The sequence below is a fragment of the Diadema setosum genome, chromosome 15 (assembly GCF_964275005.1).
Source record: "Diadema setosum chromosome 15, eeDiaSeto1, whole genome shotgun sequence".
NCBI lineage: Eukaryota > Metazoa > Echinodermata > Echinoidea > Diadematoida > Diadematidae > Diadema > Diadema setosum.
The window spans coordinates 30,622,820-30,643,561 of NC_092699.1; the positions used below are offsets into that span (position 1 = coordinate 30,622,820).

The following is a 20,742-nucleotide window of genomic DNA, read 5'->3' on the forward strand; positions in this document are numbered from 1 at the left end:
ATTAGGTCTACGTCTAGATTTAGGTGTCTTGTTCGTTCGATCTAGGTTTGTAATTTATGGCCTCATCACATGCAGTTGGACTGAATCCTCGTCTACTGTTAGGTCTAATCTATAACGGTTACACTCTCTCTAACTGTTAGCTGTACTAACGTTTAAGGTTTAGTGTTAGACATTCTAGCTAGTAGGGGTAGACCTAGTGTTACTCTAACGTTAGTGTTACACTGTTAGTGCTAAAATGTACGGCTACGCCTGTTATTATGCCAAAACAATTCAATCGGGCTAGGCCCTATGATAGTATAATCACCCACCTAACGTTAGCACATTAGCAGTTGTTTGTATAACGTGGACAGTACAGGCCCACTACTACTAACGACAACGTTACTGCGCTGGTTATAAATGTATCTGTAGGGCTAGATCAGAGCCAGGTCCAGGGCAAGGGGCTGTAGTCAATACAGAAGGTGTAGATGTAGATCTACCAACGTTTAGAGTCTAATATACTAACGTTAGACCTACAATATAAACACTAGGGCCGGGGGTCTGAAGCATAAATAGCTGGCGTCTGGAATTAGGATCTAGGTCTAACCTTAGTCAAGATCTGGGTCTAACCTTAGTCAAGATCTGGGCCACTGATTCTACCTAACGTTTTAGAGGTTTCTAGTAACCTACTACTCATATCTAGGCAGTTTGGTTGTAAAGACCCAGCTTACTACTAGGCCTAGCTAGACCTAAGTTTAGGCATGTAGAGGTTCTAAAATCTATGCATATCACGTAGGCTAACTTTGATCTAAAAGTTCATATTAGATCTAACAGAAGATCCTAACATTAGCTCTAACGTGAATTGGCTAGACTAATATTAGTCTCTAGAGCATAGGTCTAAGGTTGATTCCACTCTTTCTGGTATTTGTAGACCTGTGGGTTCAGAAAAAGAGTCTAGGATTTAGGCCTAGGTGTTTTATATAAAAGCGAGTCTACAACCAAGTGATCTTGCCGTTCGAATATGCCCGAAAGAGAGAGAGAGAAAGTGTTCAGTCCTGACTGCCAACCTCTCCTAATCTGTGAATCATTTACATGTACTCTTCTAGTTTACAAATAGATCTAGTCAAAGAGGAACTATTTAGAAATGTCTTTACTCATAAGTACCAATTTCTTATGTTAATGTCTCAAAGAATAAAGGTTCGTTTGAAAAAAAATGTAAATATTACATTTTTAATGGATCATTTAGACCGACTCACTGAAACCTAAATATCTTCCTTCTTTTTTAACTTTTTAAAAAGCTAAAAAAAAAAAATATCATCTTAATAAAAGAGATATATTTTTAGTTATAATTGATTTGCATGGGGAGCAAAGCAAATTATGTCAATGTCAAGATGCCTTTTCAAAACAATCAAATTTCAAATTGATTTTGTTTTTTGTTCACTGTTAGCTTATAATGCTCTGCTTTAAAGATGAAAAAAATTATTTGAGTCATGTTGATTTCTGTTTTCAGCTAGATGTACCAACAAGTGGACAGACTGAGTCTTGTCTTCAAACTTCAACAGAGAGAGAGAGAGACATAGGCCTATCCCGACTTGCCAAAATCTAATTGTAAAGACTGAGCTCTATCTACCTGCAACAAAGTGCAGAACCAGAAGGTAAGAAACGGTAAATGTCTTAAATAGCGGTCTAAATTGAAATATCTTCTAAATACTAACTTACTAAGTGTTTGATTATCAAATGTATCACTTCAGTGCCCAGTTGAAAATAATGCCAAATCTAAATACATTGAGTATCAAATATTCCTATTCCATTTGAATAAATTGTAACAAGCATGTTTTCACTTTGACAGTTGCATTACAATGCAGTGTACAAGTACTTTGCAAACAAAGAGAGAATAATCTTATACACGTGTATCTTCATTTATATAAGAAGGGGAGCAAATCTATGATCAAATGTGTATTCTTGTTTTCTTGTAAATTCATTGCATGTTCTATTGTAGAGGATCATATGAAAGAACGGTATTCTATCTACTGATGAGATCATATAAAAATCAAACATGAATGTAATCAAGTAAGACATTATATGTAATGAAATATTTCTCAACCACGTCAATTGGCACAAGTGTTTAATGTGTGCACAGATGAAAATACGTCTGTAGTCTCAAATCAATTAACTTTCCATTATTATGTTGTGTTAAGTATGATGTAAGGGTGATAAACTGTGATGTATTGTTCTTTATTTTTATCAAGGTGTCAGCAACAAATGGACATGCTGAGTTTGAGATCACATCCACTAGAGTGAGGGGGAGATAGAAAGATGTCTTGACTGCGATGTGAATGCCCTTTCCAGCTCACAAGTGTCGATTTGAAATTAGGAATATCATCTCATGAATACAAACCGATTTATGCAGGGAAATCATATCCTAATCCACATACAAATGAGAGCATGATACAATCAAATATTTGTGTACAGGAATTACAGGTGTCAAGATGACTTCCATGCTATATAATTCATTTTCAGTAAGATATGGCTTTAGAGCATCAAAGATGATAATAACAATTTGTGACATGATTAATGTATTACATGTAAGACAAATTAATGTTGACAGTGATCTGAAGATCCAAAATCTCATACTAAGGGATTAATGAGATCGTGATGATTAATTCTAATTCATGATGAATGTGTTTGTTTTTTGTTGCAGTATGATTATCCTGTTTCACTCATAAAAATGATAACTTATTTAAGTTTTTGTTAATTGTATTTTCGACCAGAATTAGCACAAAGTGGACAAAATGGACCCTGCAAACCACAGCCAACTACGCACAAGAGAGGGAGAGAGAAAAAAGAAGAAAGAGACAGATGTCCTGACTACCAACTTCTAATCTGTGCATCCTGTACTCTATTTCGAAAGGAAATATGGGAGGTAAGCAATAATACATGTAAAATGTAAACCCCAAATATGTTGGAATATTTTGTCAAGCCTTTGACATCTTGACCAAATTTTGACTGTCGATAGTTCATTGGGCAGAAAATTAACGCATGTTTTGCTAAATGAATGCAGTACTGCATATGCATGTAGTCAATCACTCCAACAACGAAGATTTACATGAATTAACGCTGATTTTTTTTTTTTTTTTTTAGCCTCTGTCAAAGATGGTTGCAGGAGTTTTTATGTTGTTGCAGTCATCCATTCACACGCACATCTGTCCTATTCTCATCTTGCAATAACTTAACATTTACTCAGCAGATTATCTTCAACTTTGGTTTTATACAGAAGAGATAATTACCTGCTGAGCCTTGTACAAGTAGCATTTTAGTTAGGAGTGTTGTGATTTTGCTGCTGATTGTAAATCACAGGGAAACCCTGATTTTTATTGACTGTAGAGCATTTTTACCATGACATTGTATTTACCTTCGGATGGCAAAGTTACCATAACCTTAAAGCAATTTGACTTTGATTAGTTATGAGGGTATTGATGTGAAAGGTCATGGGGACATTATATGCACGAAAGTGTTGAATGTATCCATTTGCAGTATCAGGCAAGCACTACCTTGAAACTCTTCTGAATGGAATAAGAAGCTTAATGGAAAGAATTGGATATTTGGGTCATGAAAGTTTCCTACATTTTATATTTCGTTGTGTACTCACGGCTAAATTGCTACAATTAGGATCTACTGTATAAAATAATATACTTTACAGTTTCAAGGAAACACTACATATAGAGGAAATCAAGTAACCGTATGTCTTTATTAGCGTAATTATTTCACTGTGTCTTCACCAAAGATTAAAATGCCCATGTCACTTTCCTCATCAAGTAAAGACAGATATACCATTCTTTTTCTCTCTCTATCTCTCTCTGTCTCTCTCCAGAAACAACCCTGCCAGGCTATCCGGTCCGCATCCAGATTACGTATGAAGGATGTCATCAGAACCTGAACTTACACGTGGAATGCATCCATCTAAACTTCTCAAATATAATCACAATGTGCTTTCAGGACTATTATAGAAGTTGAATATATAAAAGACATGTGTATTAGAAATTACTACTAATCCAGATGAAATGCTTCTTTTCTAATTTTTTTTTCTTTTTTTTTCCCTTAGTGATGAAGTAAAACAAGGCCTGATATCAAAATGTGCACAACACTACTTGGCAAAGAGCATTTACAATATGATTTGATATAGATCTACTTCCAATTTTGATGGCAGCATTAAAGGGATGAGGGATGGTCTACTTTTGGTTGAGATGGGGGCTGAGACGGAGATTTTGTAAAATAATGAGAACCCTGTTATGAAATATTAAAGAGTAAACAATACCAAGAGGAATTCCAGATTTATTTGTCAAAAATTGGTTTTGAAAAGGCTGAGATGTACAAAAACAAAGAGGTCCTAATAAAAGGTGGCACCCACTTCTAATTATTATCATTCTGTGTCACTTTTTAAAAAATTTCTAGGCCGTTTCAAAACCAAGAACTTTAATCAAACAAACTTCAAATTACTCTAAGAATTTGATGCTCTTTCATATTTCATAAGTTGTTTTTATTTGCTTGCAAAAAGTTAAAGTCTGAATCTCCATCTCAACCAAAACTATACCATGCCTTTGAGACTCAGAGTTACAAGCCGCATACTAGTAGTTCATGGAAATTGATCCTGTTATTTCTTTTGAAGCCCAAACGCCAACATTTTAATCCTGTCAGATTGGAATGTCTTTTGTTTTTGTTTTTATTGGGGGCCAACAAAAGAGAAGTGAACTTTGCCTTTCTTCATCAGACGGAGGAAAATATGTGACATGTTAGAAAAAAAAAAAGAAAACTGCACGCTGAAGTGCTTAAAAAGAGAAAATTTCACTAAGTAACAGTTGGTGAATCTGAAGGGAAATAGCATAGAGCATGTTTTTTCTTTTCTAGTTTAAGATATAAAAGAATAGTATGTAGCTTAAAGGAACGAACATAAGTAAAAGGTTTCAATCCAAACGCCAAGTACAAGAAGTAGTGAAAAGAAAATGTACTGGTGAAGATGTATGTTTTGCCAGGTTTCTTTCACATGTGCCATAATTGTCATGATGTTGGTAATACTGTAATATATGTTAGCTATTCAGGGCCCCAGCAATGTATTCTGGTACTTGGAATAAGGGAAAGTATTAGAGGGAAACATTACCCATGCATTTTGGAGAGGTGATTTTTTTTTCTTCACTGAGAGACGAGTATTCAGTACAGATATCTTATCACACTGGTCTGCAGAACACAAAAATAATATCAGACTAAGAGTAGATTTTTAAAAATTTGGCAGTCACCATTCTAATTTAGTTGTACATTGACGAAAGTTCAATGCAACAGCGTACAGTCATAATTAGCTAGGATATGTAACCACAAATTGTTAAAAAGATAGAGATATTGAAATATTGCTTAAAGAGAGAATTTTGTTTTTCTAACTGGTGTAACGTTTGTGATGCTGGACACATTATAGTATATGTCACATTAAAAAAAAAAAATTGAGGCTATCAATGCAGTTAATGTAGTCAACGCAATTTGTATCGTTTTTCAAACTCTTTGGATATATGTCACAGAGATTTGTTCATGAAAGACATATTCACCGAGGACTCATTCTTTTCTAATGCTTTTAATCATTTAAGAAGATTGCTTTCAGATGGATTTTTTTGTTTGTTTTTAGATGTCCGCAAATGGAGACTGAGGTTCTTTACCTTTCAAAACGAAATACTGTTGATGAGAAATAATTATATATATTTTGCAGGATTCAAGCATGTTCTTACTGTGTATGGTATTCTAATCAGCATTTTGGTAACCATCAACATAGATGTCAAGTGCTGCTATTCTAGTAAATGTACGCTAATGGCAAATAATTGTTTTAAAAAAGAGAAATTGCCTCGTTTACTGTTTACTGTATTTCATTCGTGAACACTGTTTGAGACGGTGGTTGCGGGCGTGTGCACATTGTGTAGTAAGTTTTGTTGGTTGACTGGGAATTTAGAGTGTTGGTGATAACTGAAATGATTTTTTTTTCACAAATTTGTGATAATATAGAAAAAAAATCGAATTGCAAACAAACAAGTTGTTACATGTCTGCTCCAAGGACATAGAACTTGGCCAAGGATTAATATAATCTGCAATATAGACTCGATGATATAACCGACTTAATGATGGGAAGGGGAAATGAGGCTGTTATTGCATTGTATGCATTTCACTTCTACTTCCTTTTTACTTCTTGTTTTCTCTTTTGAGGGTGACATTTGCCTTACTTTTTCACACAAATCCGGGATACATAGTAACATTTTTATGTCGCCGACTAAGTGTGCGTTCCAAACAACATTCATGTAAACAATCAACTATCATAAAAGAAACATTTAGTATAAGTAGTCTTCTGCAGGAGAATAAATCAAAATGAAATGCAAACACCTCGCCTTAGAACATTACAAAAGTAAAAGTGATTTCGTGCCTATCCCTTGCAGGGCTCCGTTTCAGGGCCTGAGAATGCAAACTATATAGCATTATGAATTCCAAAGCATTCTCGGGGGAAGGGGCGAGTGTGCAGGATGGGAGATTTGGTATCGTAATTTTTCCCAGTAACACGTCATTTGTTATCACGGTTTCCATGACAACCATTTCCGAACATAGTAAACAATTTATATATAACTCTTACGTTTCATTGTTAAACATAGATTAGTTAGATTGATACATTTTTCACACACACACAAAATGTTTCAACACTTTCGTACGTTTTACAATCATGAATATTTGAAATTTTCAGGAAGTGACCTAATGATGATCAGTTGCCATGGTAACAACACTACTGATTTTATTTTATTTATTTATTTATTTATTCATTTTTTTTTTTTTTGGGGGGGGGGGGGGGAAAGAAGCACATTTCAGTCATATCAAGGTGCCACAAAGGGTTTTGCAGTCAGCTATCCAACCTGTCCATTGACTTCGCCAATTATGTAAGATAAATACCTACACGCACTATACCATGTACAGTAATGGGCTTACGCTATACATTCGATTTTTCATTCAAAATGCGCGTCCGGTAAAAATACATTGTCCCATTTAGGATAACATAAAACGAGTTATCGTTGCCTTATCTTGTAATTTCTTTGCTGCATAAGATGTCAGAATATATATTATATTTCGGAAAAATAGAAACTTTAGAATAGATTGATTTAGGTAGTTTAAAAAAACTCTGAAATATTGGTAGATTTTACAAAGTACAATTTTGAGTAAATCAAGTTTTTATGTTTCATTGCGCCATATGTGTGCGTGTAAAAATTCTACATTCAAATGCATATTAGTCAGGTTCCAAACTTGAAATGGAAGATAACACATTTCTAGTTTGAAAGGTACTTATCAACCATTACTTATTTCGGTAAAAAAATAAAAATCATGATTTTTGACACTCTTTCAAATTTTGTGCTAAAAAAGACATTTTTCGGCAAAAACGCGCTTGACATCCGGCCGTACGCTAAACTTGAGTATTTTTGCAAGACTTTCAGCTGGAAAACTTTGCATTAACAAATTTTGCCGTCCAAAGTAAAAAAAAATCGTCTTGGCTGGCCTACTATTATGCATTTTTTTTTAGAAATCAGATATGAAAGGTGTTAAAGAGATCTCCCATACAAACTGACCAGGCCCCCCCTCCAGATCTCGGCTGTCGACTACGCGATCGCGACGAAAATTGGCACACACATTGCCTATGATGTAATCTAAAATACCATGAAGTTGATTTTTCAAAAAAAATATCATTTATGCTAAATTATGCTAATTTATGCATAATGATGCATGAAATCAGACTATTTGGCATAAATCACAAAAAAATGCTCAAAACAGGCACATTTTTTGTGTAAATATTCTTTTTAGTGTCCTTAGCAAATGTAATGAAAAAAATTGTGATATCAGAAAAAATTCTTAAGTATTTTATTGTTTTTTGAATTTCTTATGTATTTCTTTGTTTTTCGACTTTATGTTTTTCATTGTTTTTTCGATTAAATTTGTTCGCGACATCGCTCCAAACAAGAAAATATGTTATTCATTGATTTTAATCAATAAAACACCAAAATAATCATGCTTTTATGAAATTTGCCTGCAAGTACAGTTTGCATTGAAATTGTACACGAATTCACGTTTTTGAGCAATTTTTGGTCTGACATGCATGTACATATTTATGCGTAACTTCGGAACCGCGCGCCCGTGCGTCGCAAATTTGGTGTCAAAAGTTGCGGGAGACTCGAAAGAAAAAAAGTCATGAAACGTCGCGGCGATAGCTTTTTGCGATTGCGATACATCGCGCGGAACGTTGAGAGGGGGGCTCGGAGGCCCCCCCCCCCCCAGTTAGGGTTAAAGATGAAAGAAGTATTTAGATAGTTGGCTTCATGTCAACTCACGATATATTCTTGAGATGAGGGTAAGATCTTAAAATCCTGATGAACTTCTTGGTATTTTCATTGCCCAATTTCTTATCCGTAACAGATAAGCTGGTTACTGTACGAGGTGCAAGTAAGGACTTGCAGGCTGAGGACGGGAAAAATTGACCGTCATTTGAAATTAAAAAGAAGTGGCCCGGTAGGTCAAGCTCCACATTGTGAGAATAGAGTGGCCACGCCTTGTCAATGTCCGAAGAAGAAGACTGGGGATCCTTCATCCAAAAAGAGACCTTTTTCACTTTGGGGCACATGGAGGCCACATTTAACTGCCAGAGAAGTGGGAAGGATATGTCGTCTACACAAAGATGGACAATTGGACTCCTCACAAGACCACTCTGTAAAGAGAGCAACAAAGAGATGACAATTCAATTCAATTCAAATTTTATTCCATTTTCTACTTTAAGAATGTTCCAAGAATGTTTATTTCAAGAACGGTCAGACTCATCACAGTACCAGTCATACTGTAGGTCATGTTACAAGTTGCTACCTACTTAACACAATTTATTTTCATGTCATTGAATTGTAGTCACAAATGTTGTCACTTCACTGTAAAGTATGAATTAACAAGAGACTCATGAGTCTCACGCTCACCTGAGTATCGCAAGTTCACCTTCCATGCATTCTGGCAGACTCTTACTTGAGAACATTGGAAACATGTGGTAGGGTAGCTTTGAGAGCTTGGGGCATGGTGATTTGCATATTACATCACACTAGTAAAATACCTGCAAGTTACACGGTACTTTATAGAATGTTGGACTATGCAGTTTTGAAAAAAAGAGACTTAAAGCCCTATCACTTTTGATTGTAGAGAACAATATTATTTAACATTCCTTAATATCGGAGGTGCATTTGCCGCCCCCCCCCCCCCCCGCTTATTTTTTTTTTTTTTTGGGGGGGGGGCACTGCAATGAACATACTTGGAACTACAGTCTTTAATGTACAAACACAAAGTAACTTCACTTTATCAATTCTGGTTCTAGAGAAGAATTGTAAATATTAGGCCCCCTCAGGTCCTCGAAGGGAGCATAGTGCCTGTTGAACAAACTGTCAAGTTTGGTGAATATTCATCAGGGGACCCATTCCTCCCCACTCCCTTGGGTCAAAGAAGGGGGGTGTCCCAAGGGGGGAAGGGGCACCGCTGATTCTGCCATGAACAATCTTGAAGCAACAGTCATCAATATACTGACTCATTGTATTAACTTAGCTCAATCACTTCTGGTTCTAGATAAAATCTTTAAGGATTCCTTACGGGGGGGGGGGGGGGGGGGGGGGGGGGGGGAGGTGGTGGGTTGGAACGCCGGAGGCCCCCCAGGTAGGGCATGGTGCCCATTTGATGGAATTGAGATTCTATCCCCCCTAGAGATGCTACCTGCCAAGTTTAGTGAAAATTCATAAAGGGGTTTTCAAGAAAATATTACAATTTAGGCCCTCGGCTCTTAGACTCTCGATCGGCTCAGGTGAGCTAAAAACCAGACAGAATATTCATATAAATATTATATATATATATATATATATATATATTGTAGTTGCTCCGCGTATTGGCAGTACTAGAAATAGCAATAAGAATGTCACAACAGAGGAATGCATTAAATGCCAATCTTGATTTTAATGAATAATCCGAGTTTTCAAGGATCCTTCCTCTTCATCAGGGATGGCAGTGCAAATGAATTTTCATAGTGAAAATTCATTATTGCTATATATATACATATCTATATAAGAAATTGATTGCAAATCACAATAAGCGCCAATATATTGTTTTTGTAGATGTTGCTATCAATCTGTTGTTCATGGACGTAAGAATATAACTGCATAATTATTATTATTATTATTTTTTTTTTTGCAATTCCAATCATACCTTAGTTTTTAGTATTAAAAAAAGTCACTTTTATCGCAAAATGCAATAAGCGCCACCGCTCTTTCACCGCAAAACGCGATACATCCATCCGGCCAATCAGGGTCCTCGGTTTGTCCAACATGGCGACCCCCAAGCAGTCACGCTACGCGTCACTGCCACCGAACTAGAAACACAGTGGAATGCGTGTTCACTCCGGAAAAACGCAGCCACCAAAACTGGTTTACCTCACGTGACCACCACCATTTTGCTAGGGTAATTTTTCACGGAGTACACGCTCAAGCTTTCGGTCGGTCCGTTGCAAAATCTTGTAGATCCAACTACTGTGAAGTACTCTCTCATTTTTTTTTTTAACAATTGGCCCTAAAATTGGCATGTGTGTCCGCTATCAAAGATAGATGTGCGAGATGCCTTTTTTTTTTGTAATATCGCATAATGCGTTGTCATGGCAACAGCAAATTTTCGCAAAAACTTGTGGACCGACTATAATTTTTCATTTTCTTGAGTAATCAACTCCAAATTTGGCATGTGTGACCGCTATTGACAGGCAGATATGCAAGACACCTTTTTCATTATGGGCGTTGCCATGGCAATGACAAAAATGAATGGACTGACGTAACTCCTTCAGTTTTTAAGCATTTAGCTTGAAATTTAGCACAAAATGGTACATAGATTTGCATACTTGCATATTAGAATACTCTAATGCCAGTCATTGCTGATCAATTGCCACGAGAACGGCATATTTTGAATGAAAATACGAAAATATAGTGGATTCAGTTAACTCCCTCAGTCTTTGAGCATTCACATTGAAATTTGGCAGATCCAATCACCAGGGCTGCCAACATTGGAAACTAGTTGAGAGTGAGACTCCCATAGGCCAATGCTATAATTTAGGAGTCAAAATGAGTGAGATCAATCGAAATGCATGCAAATGAAATAAAGTTTTAGAGTGAGAAAGGACCAAAATGAGTGAGTCTCACTCTACAGACATGCGCAAACTTCATATTTCACCATTGTTTAACGTGTTGCCATGGTAACATTTGGTACCATGGTATTCATTTCAGGAGGATTGACTTTGAAAAGTGGAAGCACTGATACGGAGGGGGGGGGGGGAGGTCCAGGAATTCTGTAAGGGGGGGCACAAACAATATTTCTTGTGCTACTTCAGGGTTTCATCCCATTTTTTCTCTGTATTTCTTTTGTTTTAACAACAAATAAAGAGGGGCGCACGCCCGGTGCACCGCTCTGGATCCAGCATTGCTGATAGAAACAATAAGACAGACGCAAGTGGCCTGCTTTTGCTAAGCAACTGAAGCACTAGGCCTAGGCCTAACTACTGGCAGGGAGGGGAGTCTCATGTGACCTCCCTGCTATTAGCGGGTATTATGCCTAAATTTAAGCATTCATTAAATGAAAAACTTAATTCATGCACCGTATATGTTATTCTTGATTTAATAAAGCAATCCAGAAATTACAAAAAAAAAAAAGGAGTCAAACATGTTTGAAGAACTAATTTGAGCCCTCCGCATAGCCGCCGCACAGCCTACACACAGCGCCAATGCAAACGTTGACCTAGTCTGGCTTCAAGACCCTCTGCTCTTACTCTTTCGCTATACAGGATACTGACGTCCTCAACTTCGAAAACTGGAGTAAGTTTAGATGAGTTTGTCCGGCGCCTTTGCCTTCGGTAAAGACGGCGACTTCCTCGCGGGGTAGCAACATTCGTCGCCGCGATGTCCAAGAGGCAAAGGGTCTGGAAACCAGACTAAACCAGACTAACATTGCCCAAGCAAGATGGCGACGCAGCACAATTGTGCTTATTAATAAACTGGGCCCACGGTCTCGTGTATATTCGGAATGGGGACACGCATTCCACGTCTTTTAGTTTGGTGGTCACGTATAGCTAGCTGCGCCTAAAGCTGAGCTGTCTACTTTAAAGTAACCTTGTTGGTGCTAATTTGTCACACTCGTCGTAACTGTACTAGTTAGTTTAGACCTAAAGCTAAGCCTAAATTAAGGCTTAAGGATCGGACAGAAATATGAATTTCCACGACTTAGAAGAGCCAGTGGAACTGGTGTCCCCTAGAGAAACCCACGAAAACGTGGAACCTGCAAGGAAAATCATGAGCGAGAAAGACTCAAGCGAATGCGACATTCATTGTGCGTATGTGTGTATATATGCGTGTACGTACATGAGTACGCATATATGTGTGTGTGTGTGTGTGCGCGCGCACGCGCGCCTGTGGGCAAGAGACGGTAAAACACGAGTGTGCAGTGCACAGTGCTGTTTTACATGTGTGTAAACCTTTGCTCCTTTGCCCTCATTCTCAATTGTCAAGTGTGTGTGTTTTTGTGTGTGTATGCATGTGCGTGCGTGCGCGTGCATGGGAGAGAAAGATTGCAATGAATGTGTTCGAAAACCTAGTCTTTCTTCATGCCCGCAATCTGCACTATGCATGCGTGCGTGTGTTTGTGTATGTGTGTGTGCGCATGTGTGTGTGCGCATACGTGTATGCGCATGTGTGTATGTGTGTGTTTGCATGTGTGTGTTTCTGTGTGCTTTTGATCTACCTGCTGCCCCAAACAACTCCAAAGTGTTAATTGAAAAAAAAATACACTTGCATAATGGACAGGTTAGATTTATTGCGTTTTGCAATAAAAGGATATTATGGATTACTGCATTTTGACAAAAAAATCATTCAAATTCATTGATTTTCCCAGAAATCTTGCATACTTAGAATTTAGCTCAATGTGTGATTTTGATATTTTCATAGAGCTCAACAATCAAGAAAAAATCATGGGTTTTATTCTTCAACAAATATTCGAAATAGAAAATCTTATTTTTCTCAATTCAGTGAAAAGGATTTATTGCGTTTTGCAATCAAACTCTTCATAATAGGTTTTTGTAGTCTATGTGTTGGCCAAATAACATCACTATCAAAAGAATAGAAAAAATCTTCCAGAGACGTATCATGTTGAACAGCAACATTTCATCATCAATTCACAAATTTTGGGGAACCTTACTTTTGTCAAGGGATACACAACTGAGGTGATTTACAGATTCAGTCTGTAAATCACTCAGATTCAGTCTGTAAATCACTCGACAAGGGATAAAGTGCCGGAAATGTATGAATTGACTTCAAACTAATATTGTACATCATGCTAAGTTTCTGGAGAAATCTTTCTATTCTCCTGCTTCTAATGTATTATTAGGTCAACACATGCACTAAGAAATCGATTTAAAAAAAATGTTAAAAAGAATGTGCCAATTTTCTGAACAAACCTCAATTTCAGCTTTCTCCATGGTGTTTCCTTGCTGCGACGTGGAAAGCTAAATTCAGATTAAAGTATTAAAATTAAATACAGTTTTACCTTTAAAGCATTTCATAAGAATGTTGCAAAATCCGATAAATTAAACAGATGAGTTTGTGAGGGAAATGCAGAACACAAACCTTTGTGTGATAGAGGGAGGAGGGGAAGGAAAATAAACTTAGGAATAGAGGAGAGGAAGGTCCAGCTTCCGAGTGGAATGAAAAAATAAACATCTTGTTAAAATCACTATTGTAGTAGAAAAAGTATGAGCAACTAGAAATGTCGCTATGCGACTGGTATGCCTCCGCCATAATGCATGATTCTCCTAATTGGCCTATAGTATAATGTCTTGACAATGTGTGATGACAGTTTTACATCATTGGTAGAATATTAAAATTACAAGTTTGCAACAAATGTGTTTAATATTCACTTTCCTTCAACTAGATTTAATTGGATGAATTGCTATATTGCCTAAGAGTGCAGGTATTGGGGGATTTGAGGATTTTGACTTTTGACCCTTTTATAAGTTTGAGGGAGAAGTAAAATTTAGCACTTTCACTTGACCTTTGACCCTTTGGCAAGAAACTTTAAAGAGAATCTCTATTGGGTAATACATGCATACACTTAGTTTCAACAAAAACCCTAAAGCATTGTATAGAAAAGAGGAAAATACACTGCAGTGAAATTTTGAGTTGACCTTGACCCTTGACCTTTGACCCAAGACCCCTATATTTCCTAGATAATCACTGCAAGTCAGAACTGAAGAATCTTTATTTGGTAGTTCATGCATACACTATACGTTTCAAGAAAATACCTTCAGGCATTGCATAGACATGGGAGAAATAGTGAAATTTTGAGCTTTTGACCTTGACCATATGCACCCAAAAGATGTTAGGCACATCTTCGCCCACTCATACATACATATGCCAAGTTTCATTAAGATTACGCTGTCCACAAAATTAATTACGGACGGACGGACAACCCGAAACATAATGCCTCTGGCAACATCATGGGGCGTAAAAAGCTAAGACTAAGATAATGAATAAATGCGGCATAATTTTGACAATAGTAGATCAAATCTGAACCCATCTTTATGTACACTCAGCAAAACAAGAAAGTAAACACTTTTTCGAGTTCATCTTTCTCATGGATTATTTGGCTAAAAGTGGTGTTTTATATATCATGTTAAAGGTACTCCAATTGGCTATAAACCCAGTACAGTAATAAATAGGGAACCTTTCCGCATGAGTGAACACATTCATTTTTTTCTTCCAAAGCACAAAAGTAAAAATTGCAAAAATGAACAAGTTGTTATTCAAGCGTGTATGCTCGTCCATGTAACAATGAGAACAACAGACAAATTCAGCACATTAGAAATGCAAATTGATAATCACTTTTGAAAACTCAACCTAAGGTTTCTATAATGTCTCTGTATACCATCCAAAGATAAAAACAAACAATGATGGAAATTGAAAAATCTACTGTCAAATCGATAGTCAAATGACATTAGAGAAAAGGTAATGGTAACAAAGAAGGTCAAATTTGAAGCGTTATTCCTGATATAGAAGATATGAAATAACATTTGGTTCCTTAATCTGTTTCATGCATTCTTAAATTCTTTAACTAAAACGTGAAATGAAGACATTCTGTCGATTTTATCAGTATTCACCTTTGCGGCTTACTCTCTGTGTCATTTAAAGTTTGAATTGATAAAAAAATTCAGTATCCTCACAATGTTTTTATTTTAGAATATAAAGAGAAATGAGGGAACGGAAACTTATTTCTGCTACTTCATTCATGTCTCTCATTGCGTTAAATTGGTATTTTGGTTTCATTACTATATTGGAGGGCATTTGGAAATGAATTTTAATATTTCAATTTTTGCAATTTGTACTTTTCTGCCTTAGAGGACGAAATATGAATCTGTTCACTCATGTGTAAAGTTTCCCTTTGTATTAACCTACCAGGTTGATAGCCAATAAGACTAGAGCACTCAAGCAATCGAGCAATCAAGTACACGTATCCGCCGAACCCGTCCCATACCCCATCTAGATAACTTTTCAGGCAAGAATGTTGTATAATATGGCAACTGTCGCAGGATACGATAAAATCCGACGAGAAATGAGGCTAGTATATATAGCACATGCACAGAATATGACATGTCATCCTATAAAAGTTTGAACAATGAGAGCGCTGGAAATAAAAACTTTTGTTACCTTGAATAACTCCCCATACACCTCCATAGCAAGTTTGAATAAAATCCGACAAGAAATGTGGCTTATACAGCATATATACAAGAAATGTGACATGGCCTCCAAGTCGGAACACTGAGGGCGTTGTGACCACAAACTGTTGTGTCTTTCATGTAGAATGACCACCCATACACCTCTTTATCAAGTCTGAGTAAAATCCAGTAACAATCAAGTTATTGCCTAAATAAGCATGCATTTCTGCAAATTTTGACATGATCAGGGTGACCTTTGACCCTGTAAAGGTGGAACAGTGAGGGCAGCATTTTCAATAGGTGATGGTGTATAGATTTGACTATACTACATTTACATACCAAATTTGAAAAAAAAAAAAAAAAATCGGTCAAGAAACAAGGCCAGCGTCGCACGCACAAGCAGACCCTGTTAAATTTACCTTTTCCTGTATAAAGACGAAACAAGCGAGGGCGCCACAACTGAAAACAATAGAGACATCTTCATTTCACTTTAATGCACCTCTTTCGCCTAATTTAAAGAAAATCTGCTAAGAAATGTGGCTGATAGAGCACATACAAGAAATGTCCATCGGCATCCAAGTCGGAACACTGAGAGCGCCGTCACCAAAAACTGTTTTGTCCTTCATGTAGACTGACCACCCATACATTTCCATAGGAAGTCTGAATAAAATCCATTGAGTAACAATCAAGGTATTGCATAAATAAGCACTTCTGCAAATTTCAACATGATCAGGGTGACCTTTGACCCTGTAAAAGGTGGAACAGTGAGGGCAGCATTATCAAATAGGTAAAGGTGTATAGATTTGACTATGATACATTTACAATACCAAATTTTGAAAAAAAAAAAAATCGGTCAAGAAACAAGGCCAGTGTCGCACACACAACCAGACCCTGTTAAATTTACCTTTTCATGTATAAAGACGGAACAAGCGAGGGCGCCATCACCAAAAACAATATAGGCATCTTCATTTCACTATAATGCACCTTTCGCCAAATTTAAAGAAAATCTGCTAAGAAATGTGGCTGATAGAGCACACACAAGAAATGTCCATTGGCATCCAAGTCGGAACACTGAGGGCACCGTCACCAAAAACTGCTGTGTCCTTCATGTAGACTGACCACCCATACATCTCCTTAGCAAGTCTAAATAAAATTCTTTGTGTAACAATCAAGTTATAGCATAAACAAGCACTTCTGCAAATTTTGACATGATCAGGGTGACCTTTGACCCTGTAAAAGGTGGAACAGTGAGGGCAGCATTATCAAATAGGTGTAGGTGTATAGATTTGACTATGATACATACACATACCAAATAAAAAAAAAAAAAAAAATCGGTCAAGAAACAAGGCCAGCGTCGCACACACAAGCAGACCCTGTTAAATTTACCTTTTCATGTATAAAGACGGAACAAGCGAGGGCACCATCACCAAAAACAACAGGCTTCTTTGTCTTACCATAATACACTTTCATGCCAAATTTGAAGATGATTGAAGAAGAACTGCAGGCAGCAGAGCGCTCACAAGAAAAATATAATCTCTGCGGCGGAATCGCACGCGGCGGAACGAGGCCAAATCCATAGTATCCTTCGAACTCTGCTCGGGGGATACAATAATGCACCCTTTTGCCAAATTTGAAGAAATGTGGCTGATAGAGCACACAAAAGAAATGTGCATTGGCAGCCAGGTCGGAACAATAAGGGCGCCGTCACCAAAAATTGTTTAGTCCTTCGTGTAGAATGACCACCCATACATCTCCTTAGCAAGTTTAAATAAAATTCATTGTGTAACAATCAAGTTATTGCTTAATAAGCACTTCTGCAAATTTTGACATGATCAGGGTGACCTTTGACCCTGTCTCGCTGAGTGTATATCAACAAAGCATATCAATATGAAGATTTTTTATTACACTGTACATTACACAACAAACTACATTTCTTTCTGCGTCATCTTCAGGTAATCACAAAAATCCACAATGACATGAAACGTCTCCGGCACCCTTCGGACGGAGGCATACAAAGTACATTTCAAATACTTTCTGGCATTTTGTTCATTCTCCATGGTAAGATACTCATAGTAGTACCAAAAGTAGAGCTCTAGTAGTCAGCAAATATGTGTTCATCCATCAACAGTGTTGTGTAAATTGCAAACTGAATAGATATTCACACTAGATGCATCTTCCCGAGTGACATTTCCATCAATGATACCCCTTTCAGGTAATCGTGGATGCGGATAATAGGAGGACAAGTCGTAAAATTTCGATTACATGAACGGGAGAGGACTAGAAAAGTGCGCATTATTTTTATGCTGCTATTATGCGCATAATTGCAGCATGAGGATCAGATCGAGAATACATGAACGCGTTTTACGACTTATCCGCACTAACATTCCACAGTTCGGTCAAAGGTCACTCGATTTCCCGCACAACCGCTGATTGCTGAGCTTGAGCGCGCGAGAGGTGTGCATACACGAGAGGATATTCACCGGAAACATTACGTCATTATAGAGGCGTGCGCCGTAACCATGACAAATAACTCCATCCTTCGCACCATTATATGAACGGGTGCTCGTAAAAGTAGTGCGCACTTCATGGGTTATATGAACGCGATTTTGACTACTTCATCCGCATTATTTGGATGCGGATAATTGAACCGCGATTACCTGAAAGGGGTATTATTGATATATTGCAGGCAAACGTTGGAAGATGTGGTTTCAAGCTCTCTTTCTCTCTCCCTCCCTTGCAAGCATTTTCAGGATACATAAATATTGGTTCATGCAAACTTTATACGAAAAACTGAGATTGAGCCATGGAGTTATCTTCCCCCACAGGTCTACTTCAATAGAGAATTAATATTGTTCCTACTGAACCCATATACATGGTATTTATGAAGCAGTGCTGGATTAGTTACAGTCAAAATACATCCCACACATAACTTACATACAGATATATCATGGTCTCCAAACAAATTCCATATCTCCGTGGCATTTTTTAAACTTACCTTATTTTTCACCACTCGTACAGTAAGGGAATTCAGACAGGGTAGACATGAAATGGATTGAAGAACACTTGCTGACATTGCAACTCGGTGCACTATCAATTGCTGAATCTGGTGATAGCAAATAAAATATATTCGTTTGAGTATTAACAATGCTAGAAGTCACTGCCATAAGCTTATAATTACAAAACACACTCAGAAGGAACTTTGTAGTTCTTGATGCTAAAACATATCTAACATTTTATTCAAGTTTAGGTAATTTCCTTTGCTATAAAAAACAAAACAGAATATTAACAAAAAATAACAGTAACAGTCCTTTTACTGATTGACTCCATTGATTGACCCAATGAATTGTTTTGGTTTTGTGGATCTTCCTAAATTGCATGACAGGCCAGAATGAGAATGGCAATCTATGATAAATCGCAGTTTTCCATTGCATTGAATTATATACAAAATGAAATATACATAATATAGTGCTATACAGCATGGTAAAGATACTCTTGGTGTACAATTGATGTGTAGCAGCCAAATGCCAGAACCTCCAGTGTCTTATTTATTGTGGCTTTGTGTAGGAGGGTGAGAAACAATACAAAATGCTAGAGTAAGACCATGATGTGGAAAGAGGTTATGACTCATTCTTCTCAACTATTGTCCCTCCACTCTCCCCCTCACCCCCTTGAAAAAAAAAAATAAATCAAATGAAATACAATGCAGACAAAATATATAAATCACATATGTGATAATGATTTTGTGAGGATGGCACATAAACTTTTAATATTATTTTTTTTTTCTTTAAGTCATCTGTAACATTAGAGTTGCATGTTTAGCAATATTGAAAAAGATAAAAGCTTGATTCTCCAATTCATTACTCAAGGTATCTTTGGCCTAAATTCACGAAGTTGGTACCATTGAAGCCATACTTTAAAGGGACTGTACAGTACTGGTTGAGGTGGGGATTCATGTTTTGAACATTCCTAAGTGAGATAATGAAAAGCCTCTTATGAAATATAAAGAGTTCGTTTGCAAAAACCGATAAGTCCACTTTCGAAGATGTTGAAGTACGGTCTCTGTCATAAAGTACAAAATAATACCTTTTAAATGATATATTGGTCACTACATATAACGGTATATTTTTGAAGTTATGGTCAAAAGAAGCAAACATTTTCTTATTATTCTCTTTATTGTTCTTGACCTTTAATCGCAAATATCTCCATTTGGCAAATATGAACTTATCGGTTTTTGCAAACAAACTCTTCATATGAAAGAGCGTGTAATTTTAAGAAGGATTCAATGTTTATTTGATGAAAATTGGTTTTCAAATGGCTGAGATATCCAAAAAAGTGCTAATAATAAAAGGCGACATGCCACAACTTTATTAGGATCTCTTTGTTTCACCTTGTTTTTGGATATCTCAGCCATTTCAAAACCGAATTTCATCAAAGAAACTTTTGATATCCCTTAGAACTGCATGCTCTTTGACATCTCATAGAGTGGTTTCTGAATATCTCACAAAACGTTAAAAGCTAAATCCTCACCTCGACCAGAACTGTACACACCCTTTAAACCATGTACAATTTTATGGAGCGCCAAGTGTTTCATGGCCTATTTCGTTTATACGGAATCAGTCATTTCATCAACGAAATGTTCTTTCCGTTGACGAAATGTTATCATTTTCTTACGGAGTGATCATTTCGTCAACAAAGTGACTGATTTAGTAACAAGATAGGCCTCGCGACACTTGGCACTCCATACAAATGTCCATGGTTTAGACCATGGTTTCAATTGTACCATCTTCGTTAATTCGGGCCAGTGTGTAATCATTCAAGTAGAAAGAAAAATCAATGAATAAGCCTATTCCTTGAAACATAATAAAATATTAACAGCGTGAATAACTATGGATTTTCACGTAAGTTGAAAATTACACTACTTTTTTTGCTTGAAAGTCATGATCTGTAAT

At 36.9% G+C, this 20,742-nt stretch overlaps 1 protein-coding gene and 1 long non-coding RNA gene across 2 annotated transcripts in view; one reads left to right on the top strand and one right to left on the bottom strand.

The window, feature by feature from the left end:
• Positions 1-20,742, bottom strand: part of LOC140238826 (uncharacterized) — a 57,811-nt gene that overhangs the window by 15,480 nt on the left and 21,589 nt on the right. Inside the window, exons 3-5 of the mRNA XM_072318724.1 lie at positions 18,789-18,896; positions 13,541-13,588; positions 8,367-8,740 (exon numbers count right to left, since the gene is read on the bottom strand). Coding sequence (XP_072174825.1) covers positions 8,367-8,740; positions 13,541-13,588; positions 18,789-18,896 — 530 coding nt within the window. The remainder of the gene's footprint in view (positions 1-8,366; positions 8,741-13,540; positions 13,589-18,788; positions 18,897-20,742) is intronic.
• LOC140238900 (uncharacterized) lies at positions 2,225-5,823 on the top strand. The gene is made up of 3 exons (XR_011901930.1): positions 2,225-2,332; positions 2,748-2,899; positions 3,848-5,823. It is a non-coding gene; the product is annotated as an uncharacterized lncRNA (long non-coding RNA).